Below are 18,338 nucleotides of genomic sequence, written 5' to 3'. Positions count from 1 at the left end.
CCCTGGCCCCCTAAATCCTGAAATTTAAAATTCTCATTCTCGTGTTTAAATCCCTTGGCCTCATGCCTTACTACCTCTCTAACCTCCTCCATCCCTGAAACGCCTCCCACAAACTCTGCATTTCCATGACTTTAGCCTTTTGTGCATCCTGCTCTCTCTTCGCCCCAGTATTGGTGGCTGTGCCTGCAACCCTTCGAGCTCTCATACTATGGAATTCCTTCCCTAAACCCCTCCACCTCCCCCTCCTTTTTCAGATTCTTCTTAAAACTCACCCTTTTGACCAAGCTTTTGGTCAGCCCTTTTAATATTTCCTCCTTCGGCTCGGCGTTCATTTTTTTTGATTATGTCTCTTTTAAAGCACCTTGGGATGTTTTTCTAAAGTCAAGACACTATGTAAATGCAAGTTGTTGGTAAGAAACTGCTAATGATTAAAAGGAAAAAACTGCAATTGTTGGATACCTAAAATTAAAACAGAAAATGCTGTATCAGCAGCTGAAGGAGAAAAGATTGACTAACGTATTGGCTGTAGAGCATACCTCAGGCACTGCACCAGAAATGCTAACCCACCTCTTCTTTCAGTGCGGACTGACCAGCTTTGTATTTCCAGCATTTTTTCTTTTTATTTGGGAGCGTGTTGCTTTCCAACTTGCGGTTTTGCAAAGATTCGAACAAAAGTAAGAAAATTCAGTTTATAGGCACATCCAGCAATGTATACGTTCAAGTTACACTTCTGTGCCATTTTTCTTTTGGTATCATTGTCTTCATTTTCAACTCCATTGCAGCGTATCATCAAGTGGCTTGGCTTGTGGTTGTAGTAGTCATTCATGCTAACATAACAATGAGGCTTTCTGAAGAAATTTTGTATCGTAATTGTTGATGCAAATTTGGATTTTCATTTGCTTTAACAACAGAGCAGGAGAGGTGGCAAAAACATGGCTGCTGCCCGACTGGCTGAAGTCCACCTGAGGGGGTAGTGAAGTGGTACAGCTCCTCACAGAGCTTTCCCACTCTGTGACTGTGTTTTTGGAAGATTTTAATTTCTATAAACTTCCTTAATTGCTGGAGAAATTCTGTAGAGGTGAAATGCTGAAAAAGGCTTCACTATCTGTACAGGGGAGTGGAGGGCTTCAGTCACTCATGCTGGTGGTCACCATTGTTCTTTGGGTACCATTTTAAACCCCACTGCTGGTTGTTTGCATATCAAAACCAGAGCAACAAAATTGTCACATTTGCAGTCGCAGATCTGAGCGCCGCAATCACTGCTCTCTTTGGCTAGTGTGTATAGGTTGTAACTTTTTGCATAGAGTGTTGGTTTCGAGCTTGATGCAGCAACAAGGTAATTTTTGCACTTTGCATAGACTGAGGAAATTACGCATAATGCTACAGAACTTGTCTTTTTTTTTAAAAAGCTGTCTGTAAGTGGTAGCTTAGAATTACATTTAAGCATACAACTTGTCAACAGATTTCTTTTAGCAGGGCAGGGTACCCGCCTGCTTATGTTTGGTATTTTATTTTAGATGTTGTGCTTCACTACTTTTTGTTCATGTGAGCCAGTTATTCCATCAGAAAACACATTTTTCTTGTACAAAAAAACTTAATTAACAGTTGCAGCATCAGGACAAAAGAATCTGTATTCTGTAAAATCTATTTAGTTGCATCTGGCATTGAATATTTCAGGATTCTGCTTTCTTAAGCATCTCTTGTCCCTGAGTATTATAATTTTGTTTTCATTATATGATGTCCCAGTGTTTATTAGCTAAGTATTTTGTTCCAGTAAATATTGCTGACAGACCAATCTACACAACATAATCTAAAATAATTAACAGAATATGAAGTATACATTTTTGTTTGAGTCTAAAATACAGTATTTACAACAGCTGAGTAGCCGATTTTTACATTTTAAGTTGGAAAAATATGCATTACATGAGGGACTGTTCTACAAATTCTGAATCCTAAGGGACTTTTAAAATCAGTTTTTGTCAACCTCCACCAATAAATTCCTGGATTATTTTTTGGAGATGTGTGCATATTGCATGCTTAATGTAAGGATGAGTGTTGAAGAGCCTCAATAATGAGCATAGCTGTTACTAGCAAAATACATACACTACATGCAATGATAGTAATATAGCATTTACAGCACAATTAAATATTAGCAACTATTTCATATTTCAGTCTGATTTTATATTTAAAAAATTGTGCTTCATACTTAATATGGTGGTAATGTGCTACTTGAAACATGCACTTCAGTAGTCAACAAATTTGCAGTGCACAGTCCATTTACAAATACTATAATTGTATTTTATTGCTAAAATAGCTTGACTGTATTAAGTGAATTTGTGCTACATTACTTTTGGAATTGCTATTAAGGCCCACAAAAGTGGTTCTGTGAACTGTGTAACTAACTGTGCCTTAGTGGTCTCTTGCTTGTTTTCTTGAGGTATGTTCAAAATAAAAGCTGATATTCTCAGAATTTATAGAGTCATAGAGTCATAGAGTAATACAGCACGGATAGAGGCCCTTCGGCCCATCGTGTCCATGCCGGCCATCAAGCCTTGTGTTTGAGCTCTAACAACTGAAAAACAAATTTTTATAAATTGGCAATGAAAACTGACTGAAGATCCTTATCGATCCTCTCTACACCCATTTCCCCGATAGGGAAATAAACAATTATAATTGAAAATGTTTTTAACCAGGCACTGTTGTTTGGAATTGGTGCATCTGTAAAAATTTGTATCAATCCATGAAATCCCAGATTTTTAATTCTCAATTATTTTAATTTCATGTATGGCATTTCAAAAAGGGAAACGGTTCCCATTGTCACGTGGAAGCCTTAAGTGAAATGATCTCCCTTAACTAAATGAAGGTCTCTGATTGTGGTAGGAGTAAGTCTTTTCAGGTAATGCTATTTTTTAAGACACTGTAAATCATTAAGCAGCTTTTTCAAATCATGATTATGTTCTTGTGTGCAAGAAGTGTTTTTTGTTCCCTTTTAATGGGAGTAATCAAAAATGATTTAAAAACTACAGCAATGATAGGACTTCAGGGATTTTTAGTTTGAATTTTTCTATTTGTAAATCTCAAACCTAGTTTTAATTACATCTGATTTTAGCAGCTAGTGTAATAAATTTTGTCTGCTTGAGCTTTTTCTTCTCCAATATAAAAACATTTTAAGCATTGCACCATTAGAAAGACCTTCAAATATCATAAATTTTGTTCTAAGTAAGTAGTCCCCTTGAGTCTCAAAATTATTATTTGTGTGTGTTCTGTGAAAGAGTTGCAGTTCAGCACTAGTGTGTTGTACCAAGGCTGATGCACAGATTTACACCCAATCCCCACATGTTGAGTTGCGTATTTGAGTTGTATTGTAGTGGGAAGGTGTCGCATGGGAGCATTTCCCCACTGAGAGGGAGGGGAAATTAGGAAAACTATCCGAGGGTAGATTTAAGCACTTCTGGTTGGATGGAAAGAGTGGGAGTAGCATTTGTACAGTCTGTGAGCAGTTCCCTTTCCAACCCTCTTTTGTGAAGATGGTGTGGGGCGGGGGGACCTGGAAATCAAGGAAAATAAAATTGCTTTAATAGTTTTTTAAAAATGCAGTGACGGAAATGGTAAAGTTAACTGTGCAGTACATAGACGGTGCAGAGGAATGGGTAATAAATGCCGGCCATGGCGCTGATGCCCATATCCCGAGAATGAATTAAAAAAAATAATTGGATAAATGTAGTGTTTATATTCTGTTACATTATTTTTGTACTGGAGACACCGAAATAAATAATTAGCTGAAAATAAAACCTATTAAAATCATTATATGCATCACATTTATACACAGAAACCCAAGTTACTCTATGGTGTTCAGTCAAGTTTTCTCTCTGCAATTTAATGGTTTAAACTATACCGTCATGGTTATATTTATGGAAGATACATTTCTTGTTTAAGTCTGACAATTTTTCATTTTAACCATCTGACTGTTCTGCTTCTGTAAACAGATTAGACTTTGTAATCTGTGGGGACAAGACTGCAATAAATCCTTCATCCAGCAGTGACATGAAACCATCATTAAAATATTTGGTCTGCTTTTGATTTTAAAGTATTGCGATTGTTAAATTGTCACCTTCACTTACAAAAGGAAGTGCTCTAACAAGCAAGCTCACATTTTAAAAAAAAAGGTAAGCCTTTGTAGTGGTGTAGCTCCAATCGAAGTGAAGTCATCAGTTGCCAAAGGCAAATCCCCTTAAAAGCAGAATGTTTCAATTTTACACATTTTGTGTCAATTTTCTGCACAAGAAAGTAGCCCCCTAGACATTTCAAGTTAAGGTTTGGAGAACCAGCTTCCTCTGTTTGATTTGATTACTAGGAGCTGCGTTCCTGCTGGAAGTTGATGTCAGTGGTCAGTAAGTTATTTGACGGAAAACATTTCCTTTCCTTTATTTAACCTTTGACTTTTGAAAGTAAAAGTTAATCAAAGCTTAAGTAGAAGCAGCACTAAGGTGGAAGTCCACAGCTGGCAAATAAAGTTGATCCAGGTCTGTAAATGTAACTTTGAAAGACTGCTTTTTGACTCTTTCCAGGTGGAAATCTTAATAAGTTTTACTACAGTTTTGCTGTTCTTTTAAGATGGGAGTAAGAACCAGATCAGTTTCACTCTCCAGAAACATCACAATTGACTTGGAAATTGTTACCAAAGTTACATGAATAAATACATGTTGAAGGCTCTTGGGTTTCATCAAAATGAGACCTATTGTATCTCTGAATCTGGCAGGAACTGCACAAGTCATGAAACAATATTGTTAATGGAATTTATTATCAAAGGTACAAGTTATATCGGTACAGGAGTAGACCATTCAATTAGATTATGTCTGATCTGTAGCTTAACCCCATCTACCCGCCTTGGTTCCATAACGCTTAATGCACTTGCCTAACAAAAATCTATAAATTAAATTGATAATGTATTGCTCTGCAAGAGTAAAGTGACGATTGGAGCAAGTGAAACAAATGCCACATTCTTGCCATCATATATGTCCAAGGTTATTTCTTCAGCCCAGTCTGTGTTTATTATTTAAATGCACCCATTTGCAGATGTACTTTTCAGAGACCTTCATGCCCATTTTGTCAACCAGTTATTGGAGTGGACATGTTTGGGTGATGTATTTAACAGGGCTATCCTGAGAATACATCCACTTCCTTGCACTGGTTGTGCCTTGTTTTCAGGATGATGCTATTTCTGTTCTAAGGAAAAAAATGCACTATTTGACTGTTGAAATTGAGTTTATTTTTTTTGGATTCATGGAGCATCAGCTTGGCTCGGTTGGTAGATCTCTTGCCTCTTGGTCAATATGGTGTGGCTTTTAGTCTCCCACAAGAGCTTAAATGCAGAATTTAGGTTGACAGTCAATGCAGTACTGAGGGAGGATTGCATTCTCAGATCTGGATTACTTTAGTGAGGTTAAGCAATTCCTGTCTTGTCTGTTGAGATGGACTCTAAAGTTGTAATGGGAAGGAAGTATGGATGGAAGGATGAGAGCAACTGGGCTCAAGTCCTGTATGTGGGAATAAATGCATATTTGGAACACACATGATAAGAATGAACACTTCTCTCTTGAATTGTATCCTCCTTTAGTGGGAAGGTACTCAAAAGTACAATTGTTATTTTACCCTCGACTATTTTTAAATGACTGTTTGGAAATAAGAATAATTTTAGTGTCATGTAGCAGCTTTTGTAAACATTTCATGTGAAGTATTCTATTCGGAGTTTATTTATACATTTTGTAAATTGTGTAGACAGTTAAAATGCAATAGTTTTTTTTGAGAAATAATAGTCAAGGTCTGTTCAGGTGCTGTCATCTTTCAGTACTTACAAAAAAATTAGTTGTTGAACCAGAAAGCAACCACATTGAATTTATTGACATTTTGCTATGGCTATTACGAATGAAAATTAAAATTTTTCTGTGGTAATAAAACTTGAATTACTGCGCGAATCAATGTAAACAAACAACAACGCAAGCAACTCTTTAAATTTACTTCTTCCAAGAATTAAAACAATTGTGAATTTTCATTAACATTGTCAAATGATTAAATCCTCTTTAAAGATGTTCATTTTTTTAAACCCTTGGGCAAGTGAGCAGTTTTTATGTGTAAGTGTAGACAGTGAGTGTTGGCAAGCGATTGAGCCACGCGACATTCCAGCTAAATCTGATCCTGTCCTCACATAATACACTTTCCAGCAAAGCTCACATAGCACAGACCATGATTCGGACCTGGGATGATCTGATATCTTCTGCTATGTGCTGCCTTTAGTAACTGAGAAATTAGGAGAGCCCTTATATTACTTACTTAAATTGAGAAACCAAGTTCAAGGGTCAGGACCAAAGTGCAGGACATCAAAGTTGAAATAAGTACAATAGAAGACAAGATAAATGAACAAGAAGTGATTAAGGTTTTAAAATCCTGACATAAGAAGGAAATACTGAATTATGCTGTCTGTGCCCTGTGTAGCAGGATGTAATGTGTATAGTACAGGAAGCTTAACATCATTTTTCTTCAGTGCTTATATTCACAAAATATATTCTGTGTTCGAAATTCAGATTACTGTGTAGAATAATTAAATAGTCCACAAAACTTTTTAATGTCAATATCGGTGAATAGTAATATAACACTTAATTGAATTCCGCAAGCATCAGGTTTATCCCTTTTTATACACTTGTTCTCACAAAAAATACCCTGTCACACAGATGTTCATTTAGTTGGTTGGTTGTTTAAAAAAAATCCACCCTGTATTGATTTGTGAATTTGGCACTGAATCATCCACATTTTGGAACAGTCTCTTTTTGCAGGCCAACAGTAATTTTCTTAATTGCCTTATAATGGGAATGTAAAGGAACTGTAAAATCTAATTGATGGATGATTTATTAGAATAATGGGAATTTATAGTTTTAAAAGCATATTTTGTTGCAGGATGTGTGTTTTTCAGTACAATTTTGAAAATATACAGTTGTGGTTCACTGTATATAATTAAAATAATGGGTTTTTGCTCACAGATCAAAGGAAAGGGGGAAGAATGATCATTGCAGACGAATGTCTGGAATGCCAGGGTTTTAAAAACATTTGCAACAAAAGCACCATGGTTTCATTTAACCCAAATTAAATTTTTGGTGAACATTTCCATTCTTAAGGCCTGTCTTTATAGACATTGCTTAGTCCTGAATTTTTTTGTTTAATTTACATCGATAGTTGATATAGTACCTGACAGAAATGACATAAAACCTTGCTATGATCCCAGGTATGAATACTGGAAAGTCTTTAGAAATTAAGACACATTTGGCAAAATATTCTTGTTTAGAAAACCAGTTAACTGAAGCTGCCAACTATGCATTTGATGAAATGGAGATGCCAACCAGTCCAGTTGCAGTAAGTCGCTCAACTTGAAATTGGGCTTTTTCAACATTTATTCAAACTCCAAAGCAAAAGATTTGCTGCAAACTTTTGTTTTTGTTTGTCTGACTTAAGCTGACTTGCATAATTTAAAAAAGATATTTGAATTGGAACAGATTAATAATAAAAGTACAATAAAGTGATCAGTCCGTTTGTAAAGAAGGACTGAGATTAAGACTGGATGTACCGGTGTTTGTTGATTCTTTATGGTGTTTTGCTGTTCATTATGAAGTAAACTATGGAAAGTTAGTGCTCAGGTTGTTACTAAATGGACAACAGTCATAACCGGGGTGCAGTTCAGTTCTGTTGTATTGGAAGTGATTGTGCCAAATACGGGATCCTGGGCTTCATAAATAGAGGCATAGAGTGCAAAAGCAAGGAACTTGTGTCAAACCTTTATAAATCACTGGTTAGGCCTCAGCTGGAGTATTGTCTAATTCTGGACACCACACTTTAGGAATTATGTCAAGTCCTTGAAGATGGTGCAGAGGAGATTTACTAGAAAGGCACCGGGGTGAGGGACTTCAGTTATGTGCAGAGACTAGAGAAGATGGATTGTTCTCCTTGGAGCAGGGAAGGTTAAGGGGAGATTTAACAGAGCTGTGCAAAATTATGAGGGGTTTTGATAAAGTAAATAAGGAGAAACTGTTCCACTGGCAGGAGGGTCGGTCACCAAAGAACACAGATTTAAGGAAATTGGTGAAAGAATCAGAGGGGAGATGAGAATTTTTTTCACTCCGCAATCTGGAATGCACTGCCTGAAAGGGTTGTGGTTGCAGATTCAATAGTAACTTTCAAAAGGGAATTGGATATATACTTGAAAAGGAAACATTTGCATGACTATGGAGAAAGAGCAGGGGAGTTGGACTAATTGGACAGCTCTTTCAAAGAGCTGACACAGGCACGATGGGCCAAATGGCGGCCTCCTATGCTGTATGATTCTTTGATTTCATTTATCTAAGTAAGCTAGCATAAAGGTTCCATGCATAATAGGTTGCAGATTTTGGTTCAGCAGAATATTCAGATTTGTAAGCCTAAATATCAAGTATAGATGATAGTGGCATAGTGTCAGAATGGAATGTTAATTGAAGCAGCATGCACCAATATGTTTGTGTGTGCAAGGGAAAAATAATTAAATGTACAGGAGAGAGAAATTGAGTGAATGGGAAATGTATATGTAGATGCTGAAATGTACGAAAAGTAGATGATCTGAATAAATTATTTGATGGGATGATTAAAACCGTTAAACCACGTGATTAATAATGAAAGAAGACATTTGGGTGTGGAAAATTCAATCCTCATTTAATTAAGTCTCTCTCTGGATTTCACCAACAGTTCTCCTTCAGATTTCCATTACCTCTGATTATTTTATCTTAGACTTTCTCGTTGCCTGACAGTTGCCTAACTTAGTTAAAGTCAAAACATACAGTCATGAAATACTTCAGAACACCTATACTACATTCAGAAACCCTGTAAGCCTTGATATTACAATGACGCATTGAGGATTTGAGGAGAAAAATTACCCCTACGGTAACAACAGAACACAAAATTCTGGTATTAACAATGTTTACAGTTGTATTTGAGTCGTGGCATCTAGGAATAAAATTGGTATTCCTTGTTGCTTTGCGATATGGCTTAGATCAAAGGATTCTTGCAGTCTCACTCCAGGACTGTGTTTATAAAACACTAATGTACAGCAAGAGATGAGGTTTTGGACTGGTGCAAGAATGTACAATACAAAATTTACTGTAGAATGGTGTTCATGCTTGATGCACTGCATTTTGTTGGAGAGAAGCACAACCATTTTATGAAGAAATTGGACTTCAGAAATGCATTACCATGTTAACCAAATTTGCTAAGAGCCTCTGCAGTTAAAGTGGAGACACAGGATATGCAGTCTACTTGCTTGAATATCATCATCCTCCAACCTCGAATAAGATGGATCATGTTGTTGCAACAAGGCTCGACTGCACTGATAACTGACATTAGAATTGCATGTTTTTAATCTTGGTCTAAACTTAGTACTCGTTGCATAAATTGAAAATGACTGAAATTGTGCTTGAAAAGTATAGGAGGATTAAAATTGGTTTCATAAAACCTTGAGTTTTTTTTTCTATAAGAAGAAAATAAATTTATTATCCACATAATGTTGAAGTTAGAAATGCCCTCCCTAAAATACTGGCCTTTTTAAGGTTATTTAAAAAAGTTATGGTACATAAACTTGACAGTTGCATCTAATTTAAAATATTTTACAACCATTAGGTCTTGTTTTTACAGTAGGAGAGAATCGAGGAATAAATACAGTGGTAGATAAATTTTGACAGCTTAACATGACATTGAAATGCAAGACCTTGTTTATACAGCATCTTTGAAGGAGGGGAAAAATGAAAGATTATAAGTCTTGAAACAGAAATCAAATTGGTTAATCCAGTGTCGAAAGAGGAATCGGAAGAAACAAAGGAGTAACCTTATTTTGAAGCTAGTGGTACATAGTGACTGACTATAGTCTTGGATAAATAATATTTATAGCTTCAGTATATTAAGATGATGATAAATACATTTTACACTCTAAGGTAATTGCAGTAGATTGAGAAGTGTTAACTGGTGTGAACCCAAAAGGATACACTATGCTTACCTCTATAAAATTTGTTAAATTAAGATTGACGTATCATTGTTGAGTATTGATGCGCTATCCATTACTCATAAAAGACTGAGAGTTAGAAGAGTAACTGAAGGCTTTTATTAACAACAGAATGGAGGTCTGCCTCGCGTGGTCGACCGGTCCAGGATACAAAGGGCTGGGGAGCAGTCACCTTTATACTAGGACCTGTGGGAGGAGTCAGCCGAGGCATGTCCAGGCATGTACACAGTGGAATACAAACAGGACAAACAGGAATACAAACAGTGGTTTACCACATTCACCCCTTGTTTAAAATTGAGTCCGGCGGGGTGAAGTGCATTAAAAGTTAGTGTATTGGAGTCTCTCCGGAGGTCTTGTCTGCCGCTGTGATCGGCGTGGCGACGGCAGGGGTAGTGAAGCTTCCGGCGTCGAGTCCAGCGTAGGCTGTGGCACAGGCGTGTCGTCCTCGTAGATGTCGAGCGGGTCGCGGGGCCCAGGCGTGCCGTCTGCTGGGGTTGGATATTGGATCGTGGGGGGGGGGGGGGGGTAGTGGGTTACTGCGGCCCCCGAGGGTGCAAGGTCTCTTATGGAGACTGTGTCCTCCCGCCCGTCCGGGTATGCGATGTAAGCATACTGGGGGTTGGCGTGGAGGAGGTCGACCCTCTCGACCAGGGGGTCCGTTTTATGGGTCCTCACGTGTCTTCTCAGTAGGACCGGCCCTGGGGACGTCAGCCATGGCGGTAGCGATGTCCCCGATGTGGACTTCCTTGGGAAGACAAACATTTTCTCATGAGGGGTGGCGTTAGTGGCAGTGCAGAGCAGTGACCGAATAGAGTGGAGCGCATCGGGGAGCACATCCTGCCAGCGGGAGGTTGGAAGGCCCCTAGACTTTAAGGCTAGCAGGATGGCCTTCCAAACTGTCGCATTTTCTCTTTCCACCTGTCCGTTCCCCCGGGGGTTGTAACTGGTGGTCCTGCTTGTGGCAATACCCCTAGTTAGCAGGTACTGACGGAGTTCGTCGCTCATAAACGATGAGCCCCGGTCGCTATGGATATAGCTGGGGAAGCCGAACAGGGTGAAGAGGTTGTTCAGACATTTAATGACCGTGGCACTGGTCATGTCCGGGCAGGGGAAGGCGAACGGGAAACGGGAGTACTCATCAATAATATTGAGGAAGTACACATTGCGGTCGGAGGAGGGGAGAGGCCCTTTAAAATCAACGCTCAGGGGCTCGAAGGGGCGAGTGGCTTTTATCAGGTGGGCCCTGTCTGGTCTATAAAAGTGCGGTTTGCACTCAGCGCAGACTTGGCAGTTCCTGGTCATGGTCCTGACCTCCTCAATAGAGTAAGGCAGGTTGCGGGCCTTGATGAGGTGGAAGAACCTGGTGACCCCCGGGTGGCAGAGGTCATTGTGGAGGGCCCGCAGTCTATCGATCTGCGCGCTGGCGCAGGTGCCACGCGATAGCGCGTCCGGGGGTTCATTTAGCTTCCCGGGCCGGTACAAGATCTCGTAGTTGTAGGTGGAAAGTTCGATTCTCCACCTCAAGATCTTGTCATTTTTGATTTTGCCCCTCTGCTTGTTGTTAAACATAAAAGCAACTGAACGCTGGTCAGTGAGCAGGGTAAATCGTTTTCCGGCCAGGTAGTGCCTCCAATGACGCACAGCCTCCACAATCGCCTGGGCCTCCTTCTCAACAGCGGAGTGTCTGGTCTCCGGGCCTTGGAGGGTTCGTGAAAAGAAGGCCACGGGTCTCCCCGCCTGATTGAGGGTAGCGGCCAGGGCAAAGTCGGACGCGTCGCTTTCCACCTGGAAGGGGATGGATTCGTCCACTGCGTGCATGGTGGCTTTGGCAATGTCCTCCTTGATACGGTGGAAGGCTAAGCGGGCCTCTGCCGTCAAGGGAAAAGAGGTGGACTTGATCAGCGGACGGGCCTTGTCCGCATAGTAGGGGACCCACTGGGCGTAATAGGAGAAAAACCCTAGGCACCTCTTCAGGGCCTTGAGGCAGTGAGGCAGTGGAAGTTCCATAAGGGGACGCATCCGGTCGGGGTCGGGGCCGATGACTCCGTGTTCCACAACACAGCCAAGGATGGCGAGGCGGTTTGTGCGGAATATGCACTTCTCCTTGTTATATGTCAGGTTTAGGAGTTGGGCGGTGTGGAGGAATTTTTCGAGGTTTGCGTCATGGTCCTGCAAGTCACAGCCGCAGATGGTCACATTGTCCAGATATGGGAAAGTGGCCTGCAACGCATTTTGATCTACCATCCGGTCCATCTCCCTTTGGAAGACGGAGACCCCGTTGGCGACGCCAAAGGGAACCCTAAGGAAGTGATAGAGGCGGCCGTTTGCCTCAAAGGCAGTGTACTGGCGGTCCTCAGTGCGGATGGGGAGCTGGTGGTACGCTGATTTCAGGTCAATGGTCGAGAAGACGCGGTACTGCGCGATCTGGTTGACCATATCAGCTATACGGGGGAGTGGGTAGGCGTCCAGCAGGGTGTAGCGATTTATTGTCTGGCTGTAGTTGATGACCAGGCGCTGCTTCTCGCCGGTCTTAACGACCACAACCTGGGCTCGCCAGGGGCTGGTGCTGCCCTCAATAATCCCTTCTTTCAGGAGCCGCTCCACTTCGGTTTTAATGAAAACCCTGTCCCCGGCACTGTATCGCCTGCTCTTTGTGGCGATGGGCTTACAGCCGGGGGTGAGGTTAGCAAACAGTGGTGGGGGGGTGACTCTGAGTGTGGAGAGGTTGCACCTGGTGCGCGGCGGGCAATTTGGAAGCTGCTGGCTGCGGACTGTGAGTGGGGGTAGGGGTCCACCGTACGCCATCATAACACTTTTAAGGTGGCACTGAAAATCTAACCCCAGCAGGACGGCAGCGCAGAGGTCAGGCAGGACCAGAAGTTTAAAATGATCGTACACGGTCCCGTCTACTACGAGTGTCACCACGCAGTAGCCGCCGATGTCCGCCGACTGGGACTCGGAGGCCATAGAAATCCGCTGTTGCGCAGGCAGGACTGGGAGAGAGCAACGCCGCACCGTGTCGGGGTGGATGAAGCTCTCCGTGCTCCCAGAGTCAAAAAGGCAGATTGTATCGTGACCATTTACCTTAATGTCCATTGTGGAACTGGCCAGTTGGTGCGGTCTCGCTTGGTCCAGTGTAACGGATGCCAGCGTAGGGGTCGGTGTGTCGCTGCGGGTATCAGATGAGGCGGTGTCGGGGGCCTGCTGCGTCCCGGCTGTCGTCCAAGATGGCGGCGTCCATGATCCCCATGTGGCTGGAGGCGTCCAAAATGGCTGCTGTACCGGTGATTCGCACATGGCCGGGGAGGTCCAAGATGGCGGCCCGCATGGCCCACACGCGGCGCTGCTGGGATTCGGGGTGGCTTTGGCCCTGCAGACGCTAGCGTAGTGTCCCTTCTTCCCGCAGCCCGAGCAGATCGCGTTTTTCGCCGGGCAGCGCGCTCTGGGGTGTTTTGCCTGGCCACAGAAGTAGCATTTCTGGCCTTGGGGCACTGCTGTCTGGCCTTGGGACACTGCTGCGGTAGTTGGGCCGTTGTTGGGGTGTGGCTGGGGTGGCACGGCGCTATGAGGCGGTCCTACCGTGTCCCAGGCTGTCATTCCCCGCGGCGTCCACGGTGCAGAGGAGTAGGCATCCATGCCCCGGTAGGCTGCATCCAATGATAGTGCGAGTTCAGAGGCCTTGTTGAGGTCGAGGTTACTCTGCTCCAACAGTCGCTGTCGGGTGTAATTGGATCTGTGGCCCGCTACAAAAGCGTCCCGGATAAGTTCCTCTGTGTACACGGCGGCCTTTACATCCTTACAACCACAGGCCCGGCCAAGCACAGACAGTGCCTGAAGGTATTCCACGGTCGATTCCCCAGGTTGTTGTTTACGACTCCCCAGGAGGTGCCTGGCGTACACTTCGTTCACTGGGCGCGTGTACTGGTCCTTGAGGAGCTTGATAGCGTCCGCGTACGAGGTCGCGTCTTGGATGACCGAGTACACTCGGTGGTTCACTTTGGAGGTCAGGACATCCAGTTTGTCCTCGTCCGATTTGATTGCTTCGGAGGCGGTCAGGAATTTTTCGAAACACTTAAGCCAGTGAGTAAACTTGGTGGATGAGTCCGCCTCCCGATGATCTAAGTCCAGGCATGCTGGTGTGAGGATCTTCTCCATGATAAAAATGTTGTTAATAAAATTGATGCGCTATCAATTACTCATAAAAGACTGAGAGTTAGAAGAGTAACTGAAGGCTTTTATTAACAACAGAATGGAGGTCTGCCTCGCGTGGTCGACCGGTCCAGGATACAAAGGGCTGGGGAGCAGTCACCTTTATACTAGGACCTGTGGGAGGAGTCATCAAAAATATGCTCTTGTAAATACTGTGTATGCAAAGTGTACAACGATTGTCCCAGTGTCAAATTCAGCGAAGTATATATTTTTGTAAAATGCTTTGCGTTGTGGCTTCATTATGCCAGCAGAAACTCTGCAGGAGTTGACGTGTCTACAGGCATCGTATTTATAAAAAAAAAGTAAGTGACCTGGGTGTAGATTTGTGGAACTGCCCTTGCATGATTCAACGCTTAGCTCGCCAATCAAAATGAGAATATCGCAAGCAATGATTTTACTTTCACCCCTGCACCGTCAGCTCGAGAGCATCTCTTTCTACGCCCCCCCGGCCCTATTAAATATCCGTCCTGGAGCCCCTCCTCATCTACATGCTGCCCCTTGGTGACATCCGCCACTGACGGGCAAGCTTCCTTAGGTAGAGTGACTCATCGCTCTACCTCCCCCACCTCTCTTGATCCCTCCGCTGCTCCTGCTATCAACATCCAATTTTGGATGAACCATTAACTTTCTCTAGCTGAACAGTGGCAACAGCAGAGCCATACTTTTCAGTACCTGCAATTCATTAGACTGAGCAGTTGGACAAGACCTTACATCTGTTGTATTGGAAAGCCATTGATGCCTATTTTTGCCTGTGAAGAGAGTAAGACAGGCTGGCAGAGGGCCTTCTTGAAACAGGAAGGCTGAAAATACAGCCAGGCTTGTTGAAGAGAAAGCAGTGAAGTGAAGAGGCTAGAAATACCAAAGGATAGCTAGAAGCCATCTTGTTTAAGTCAAGTAAGGAACCCAGTGATGTGGGGTAGCATTGCATATTCTTTATTTTGTATTACATGAAGGCATCACCTGCATGCAAAGAACAAATAACAATAAAACACAACAAACAAACCAAGTTTGGTCCACCTTCGGAGAGACTGTAGAAGCACAGGAGTGAAAGGCACAGATGTCCATCCCAATTCATAAGGGGATGCTTTTGTTATGTCTCCAGGTTATGCTATTGTACAAGTAGATATAAAGCAGTGTGAGTCAATTCCCATAAAAATAATTAAGAAGCTCAGACATTTTACAGGAGTCACTGGTTGCCACTAAGCCTGACGAGGGATCTGTGCTGTATCTGAAAGGTGGTGAGTTTTAAGGAGGGTTTTAAAGGAGGAGAGGCTGGGTGGGGGGTTCGGAAGGGATTTGCAGAACTTTGGGCCTGGTGGTTAATGGTGAGGAGTATTCTTAAGAGCCTAGAGTCAGCGGAACAGCAAGTTTGGGAGGGGAGATTTTTTCCCCCCAGATTTTGAGCAGCTTGGATCAGCTTGAGACAGCTGAGACCAGGATGTCAATGTAGTCATCCACAATGAGTATGTGTGGATGGCTGGGGCTTTGTTTGAAAGCAAGCAGCTATTCTGGGGGATATATGTAGAGGGGTTTTATTGATTCACCAGCAGGGTCCAAGGGCACAATGTTGGGTACGCTGAAAAAGGTTGGTGAAGTTAGCCTCCAGTGGATGTGCTGGGTGGCAAAGTCAGTGAAAGAAGAGGATTAAGCAGTTGGAGGTTGTTGCTCTTGGAGGTGGTGACAGGTGCCCCAGTGGGCCCTCTAGAGAATGCCATGAGCTTATTCAAGGGGAATTTCAAGCCTAGCATGGTGGCAGGGGAGTAGGAAGGCGGAGCAGTAGTGGGGGGCTGCATTAGGGATTGATGGGGCAAAGTACCCGAGAAGAGAGAAATTGAAGGTGGTTTGGCTGAATGAGGAAGAGGAGGAGAGAAGTGGCCAAGAGAAAAAATGAGGACAACAGAAGTCTGGAGCAGTGAATTGGAAAAGGAATTCGGGTTACATAGACATGGCAGAGATTAGACCTGTCACGGTTTTAAACAGAGGACAGGGAGCAAACAATATGGAACATCCAAAGTTCAGGTCTGAGGCCCTGTCATGAGGTGAAGTAGACATGTACGAAGCATGGAGTCACCTTGGAGTGTCCACAAAACCGTGCCCAGGTTCGGAGTCAGATATAACAACAATATAGCGCCTTTAATGTAGTAAAACGTCCCAAGGCGCTTTACAAGAGTTTAACCAAACAAAATGTGACACCGAGCCACATTTATAATGTTGAGATATTGGGGCAGATGCTCGGTCAAAGAGGTAGGTTTTAAGGAGCATCTTAAAGGAGGGTAGAGAGGCGGAGAGATTTATCGAGAGAATTCCAGAACTTGGGACCTTGGCAGCTGAAGGCATGGCCACCATTGGTGGAGTGATTAAAATCGGGGATACTTAAGAGGTCAGAATTGGAGGAGCGCAGAGATCTTGGAGGGTTGTAGGGCTGGAGGAGATTAGAGAGATAGGGAGGGGAGAGGCCATGAAGGGATTTGAAAACAAGGATGAGAATTTTAAAACCGAAGCGTTGCTTAACCGGGAGCCAATGTAGGTCAGCGAGCACCGGGGTGATGGGTGAACGGGACTTGGTGCGAGTTAGGACACGGGCAGCCGAGTTTTGGATGATCGCAAGTTTACGGAGGGTAGAATGCAGGAGGCTGGCCTGGAGTGCGTTGGAATAGTCAAGTTAGAGGTAACAAAGGCATGGATGAGGTTTCAGCAGCAGATGAGCTGAGGCAGGGGCAGAGTCAGGCGATGGAGAAGGGGTGGATTCAGGAGCTGTCAAGGTGCAGACTATCTGGAGATCAATCATGACAGCTGGAACTTGATATAGCAATAGGAGTTTTATTCATAAACTGTGCTGAAAATGTTTGAAAAAAGCAAAATATAGATTTGCAATTTGATACCATTGGAACACCACAGACCAACTTATGGGAATGTAAATTCACTTCATAAGCGTACAGAAGAAGTGATTCTGATTAGTTCTTAAATGATTCGTTTTAGATGGAAAGTGAAAATATTCAGTTTCAGTCATTATATAAAATGTTTTAAATTTAGAATTCTAATTAGTGGGAAATACATGTATAAAATATTTTAAATAGTTTAGCAAATAAAGTGCATTGATTTAATGTAAATATGTTGGTACATTATTTGCACCACACATTTGTATCCAGCAGCTCAGTTATTTTTAAACCTTTAATACACGAAGGAATTTTGAGTCTTTTAAATATTGAACAACGCTAACAATTACTAAATTTTAAACAGTGAAATATTTTCAGTGTGGAAAGAGGTTCTTAAAACCATCAGCAGAGTCATCTCGACGTCACAGACTGTGATGAAGGCTGGTAACAGAGGGGGAAAAAGTGCAAGCCCTGAAATGATCTGTGTGTATCAGCGGTCTTAGTACAGAATTCTTTTTTGGATAAAAGGTGTCCTGACATATGTTTTTACAAAGTTTATTTTTGTGTATACATGAGTTTTTAAATCCAAGTCATTCGAAACTGCCGGTATTAGCATCATCCTCTATCATCCAAATGAGAAAAGGAGTAATTGTATTATGCAATGTTTGTGACGCAGCGAATGTCTTATAATCTATTTCTTTTTCAGTTATTTGCCTTGGTTTGAAGTTTACTACAAGCTACTGAATACGTTGGCAGATCTTTTAGTTAAGGAGCAGGTAAAATATTTACTTGGGTTGTGCCTCTTAATTTTCATGGTTGATATAACTTGATAAATTAAGCAATAAACAAACAATTGTATTCTTTCCAGTTAATAATTTGTAATTAATTTAATGTAATTTTACCAAGGAGCTAAGGTGTAAAATTGTACCGACAAGGTCTAAGAGCCAGCAAGTGTAATTTCTAAGTCAGGTTAGCAGACCTTAAAACAAAATTATAATTGTAGCCAATACCAATAAACAAGTATTTGTCCTGAGATATCGGTGGACAAATTAAAATGCACATCTGACCTAATAAAGCTCCTATATGATTCCTTTCATCGATGCAATGATGTATGATTCCAGTTATTAATCAGTATGGGAAATTATAGTTTTAAAAAAACTCCAGTTCACTGAACTGCAGTAACT

General features: G+C 42.2%; 1 protein-coding gene across 4 annotated transcripts in view; it reads left to right on the top strand.

The window, feature by feature from the left end:
• The window catches only part of dennd1b (DENN/MADD domain containing 1B), a 307,950-nt gene that overhangs the window by 123,804 nt on the left and 165,808 nt on the right, over window positions 1-18,338 (top strand). For all 4 annotated transcript variants that reach the window (XM_085982400.1, XM_085982401.1, XM_085982403.1 and 1 more), the window contains one exon: window positions 17,861-17,930. In XM_085982400.1, the coding sequence (XP_085838526.1) occupies window positions 17,861-17,930 (70 nt within the window). The remainder of the gene's footprint in view (window positions 1-17,860; window positions 17,931-18,338) is intronic.

This window comes from Somniosus microcephalus, chromosome 3, assembly GCF_052327205.1.
Source record: "Somniosus microcephalus isolate GS21.2 chromosome 3, FLI_Smic_1.0, whole genome shotgun sequence".
Lineage (NCBI taxonomy): Eukaryota > Metazoa > Chordata > Chondrichthyes > Squaliformes > Somniosidae > Somniosus > Somniosus microcephalus.
Note: the sequence above shows the minus strand (reverse complement) of the source record. Positions and strands in the feature narration are given on the sequence as shown.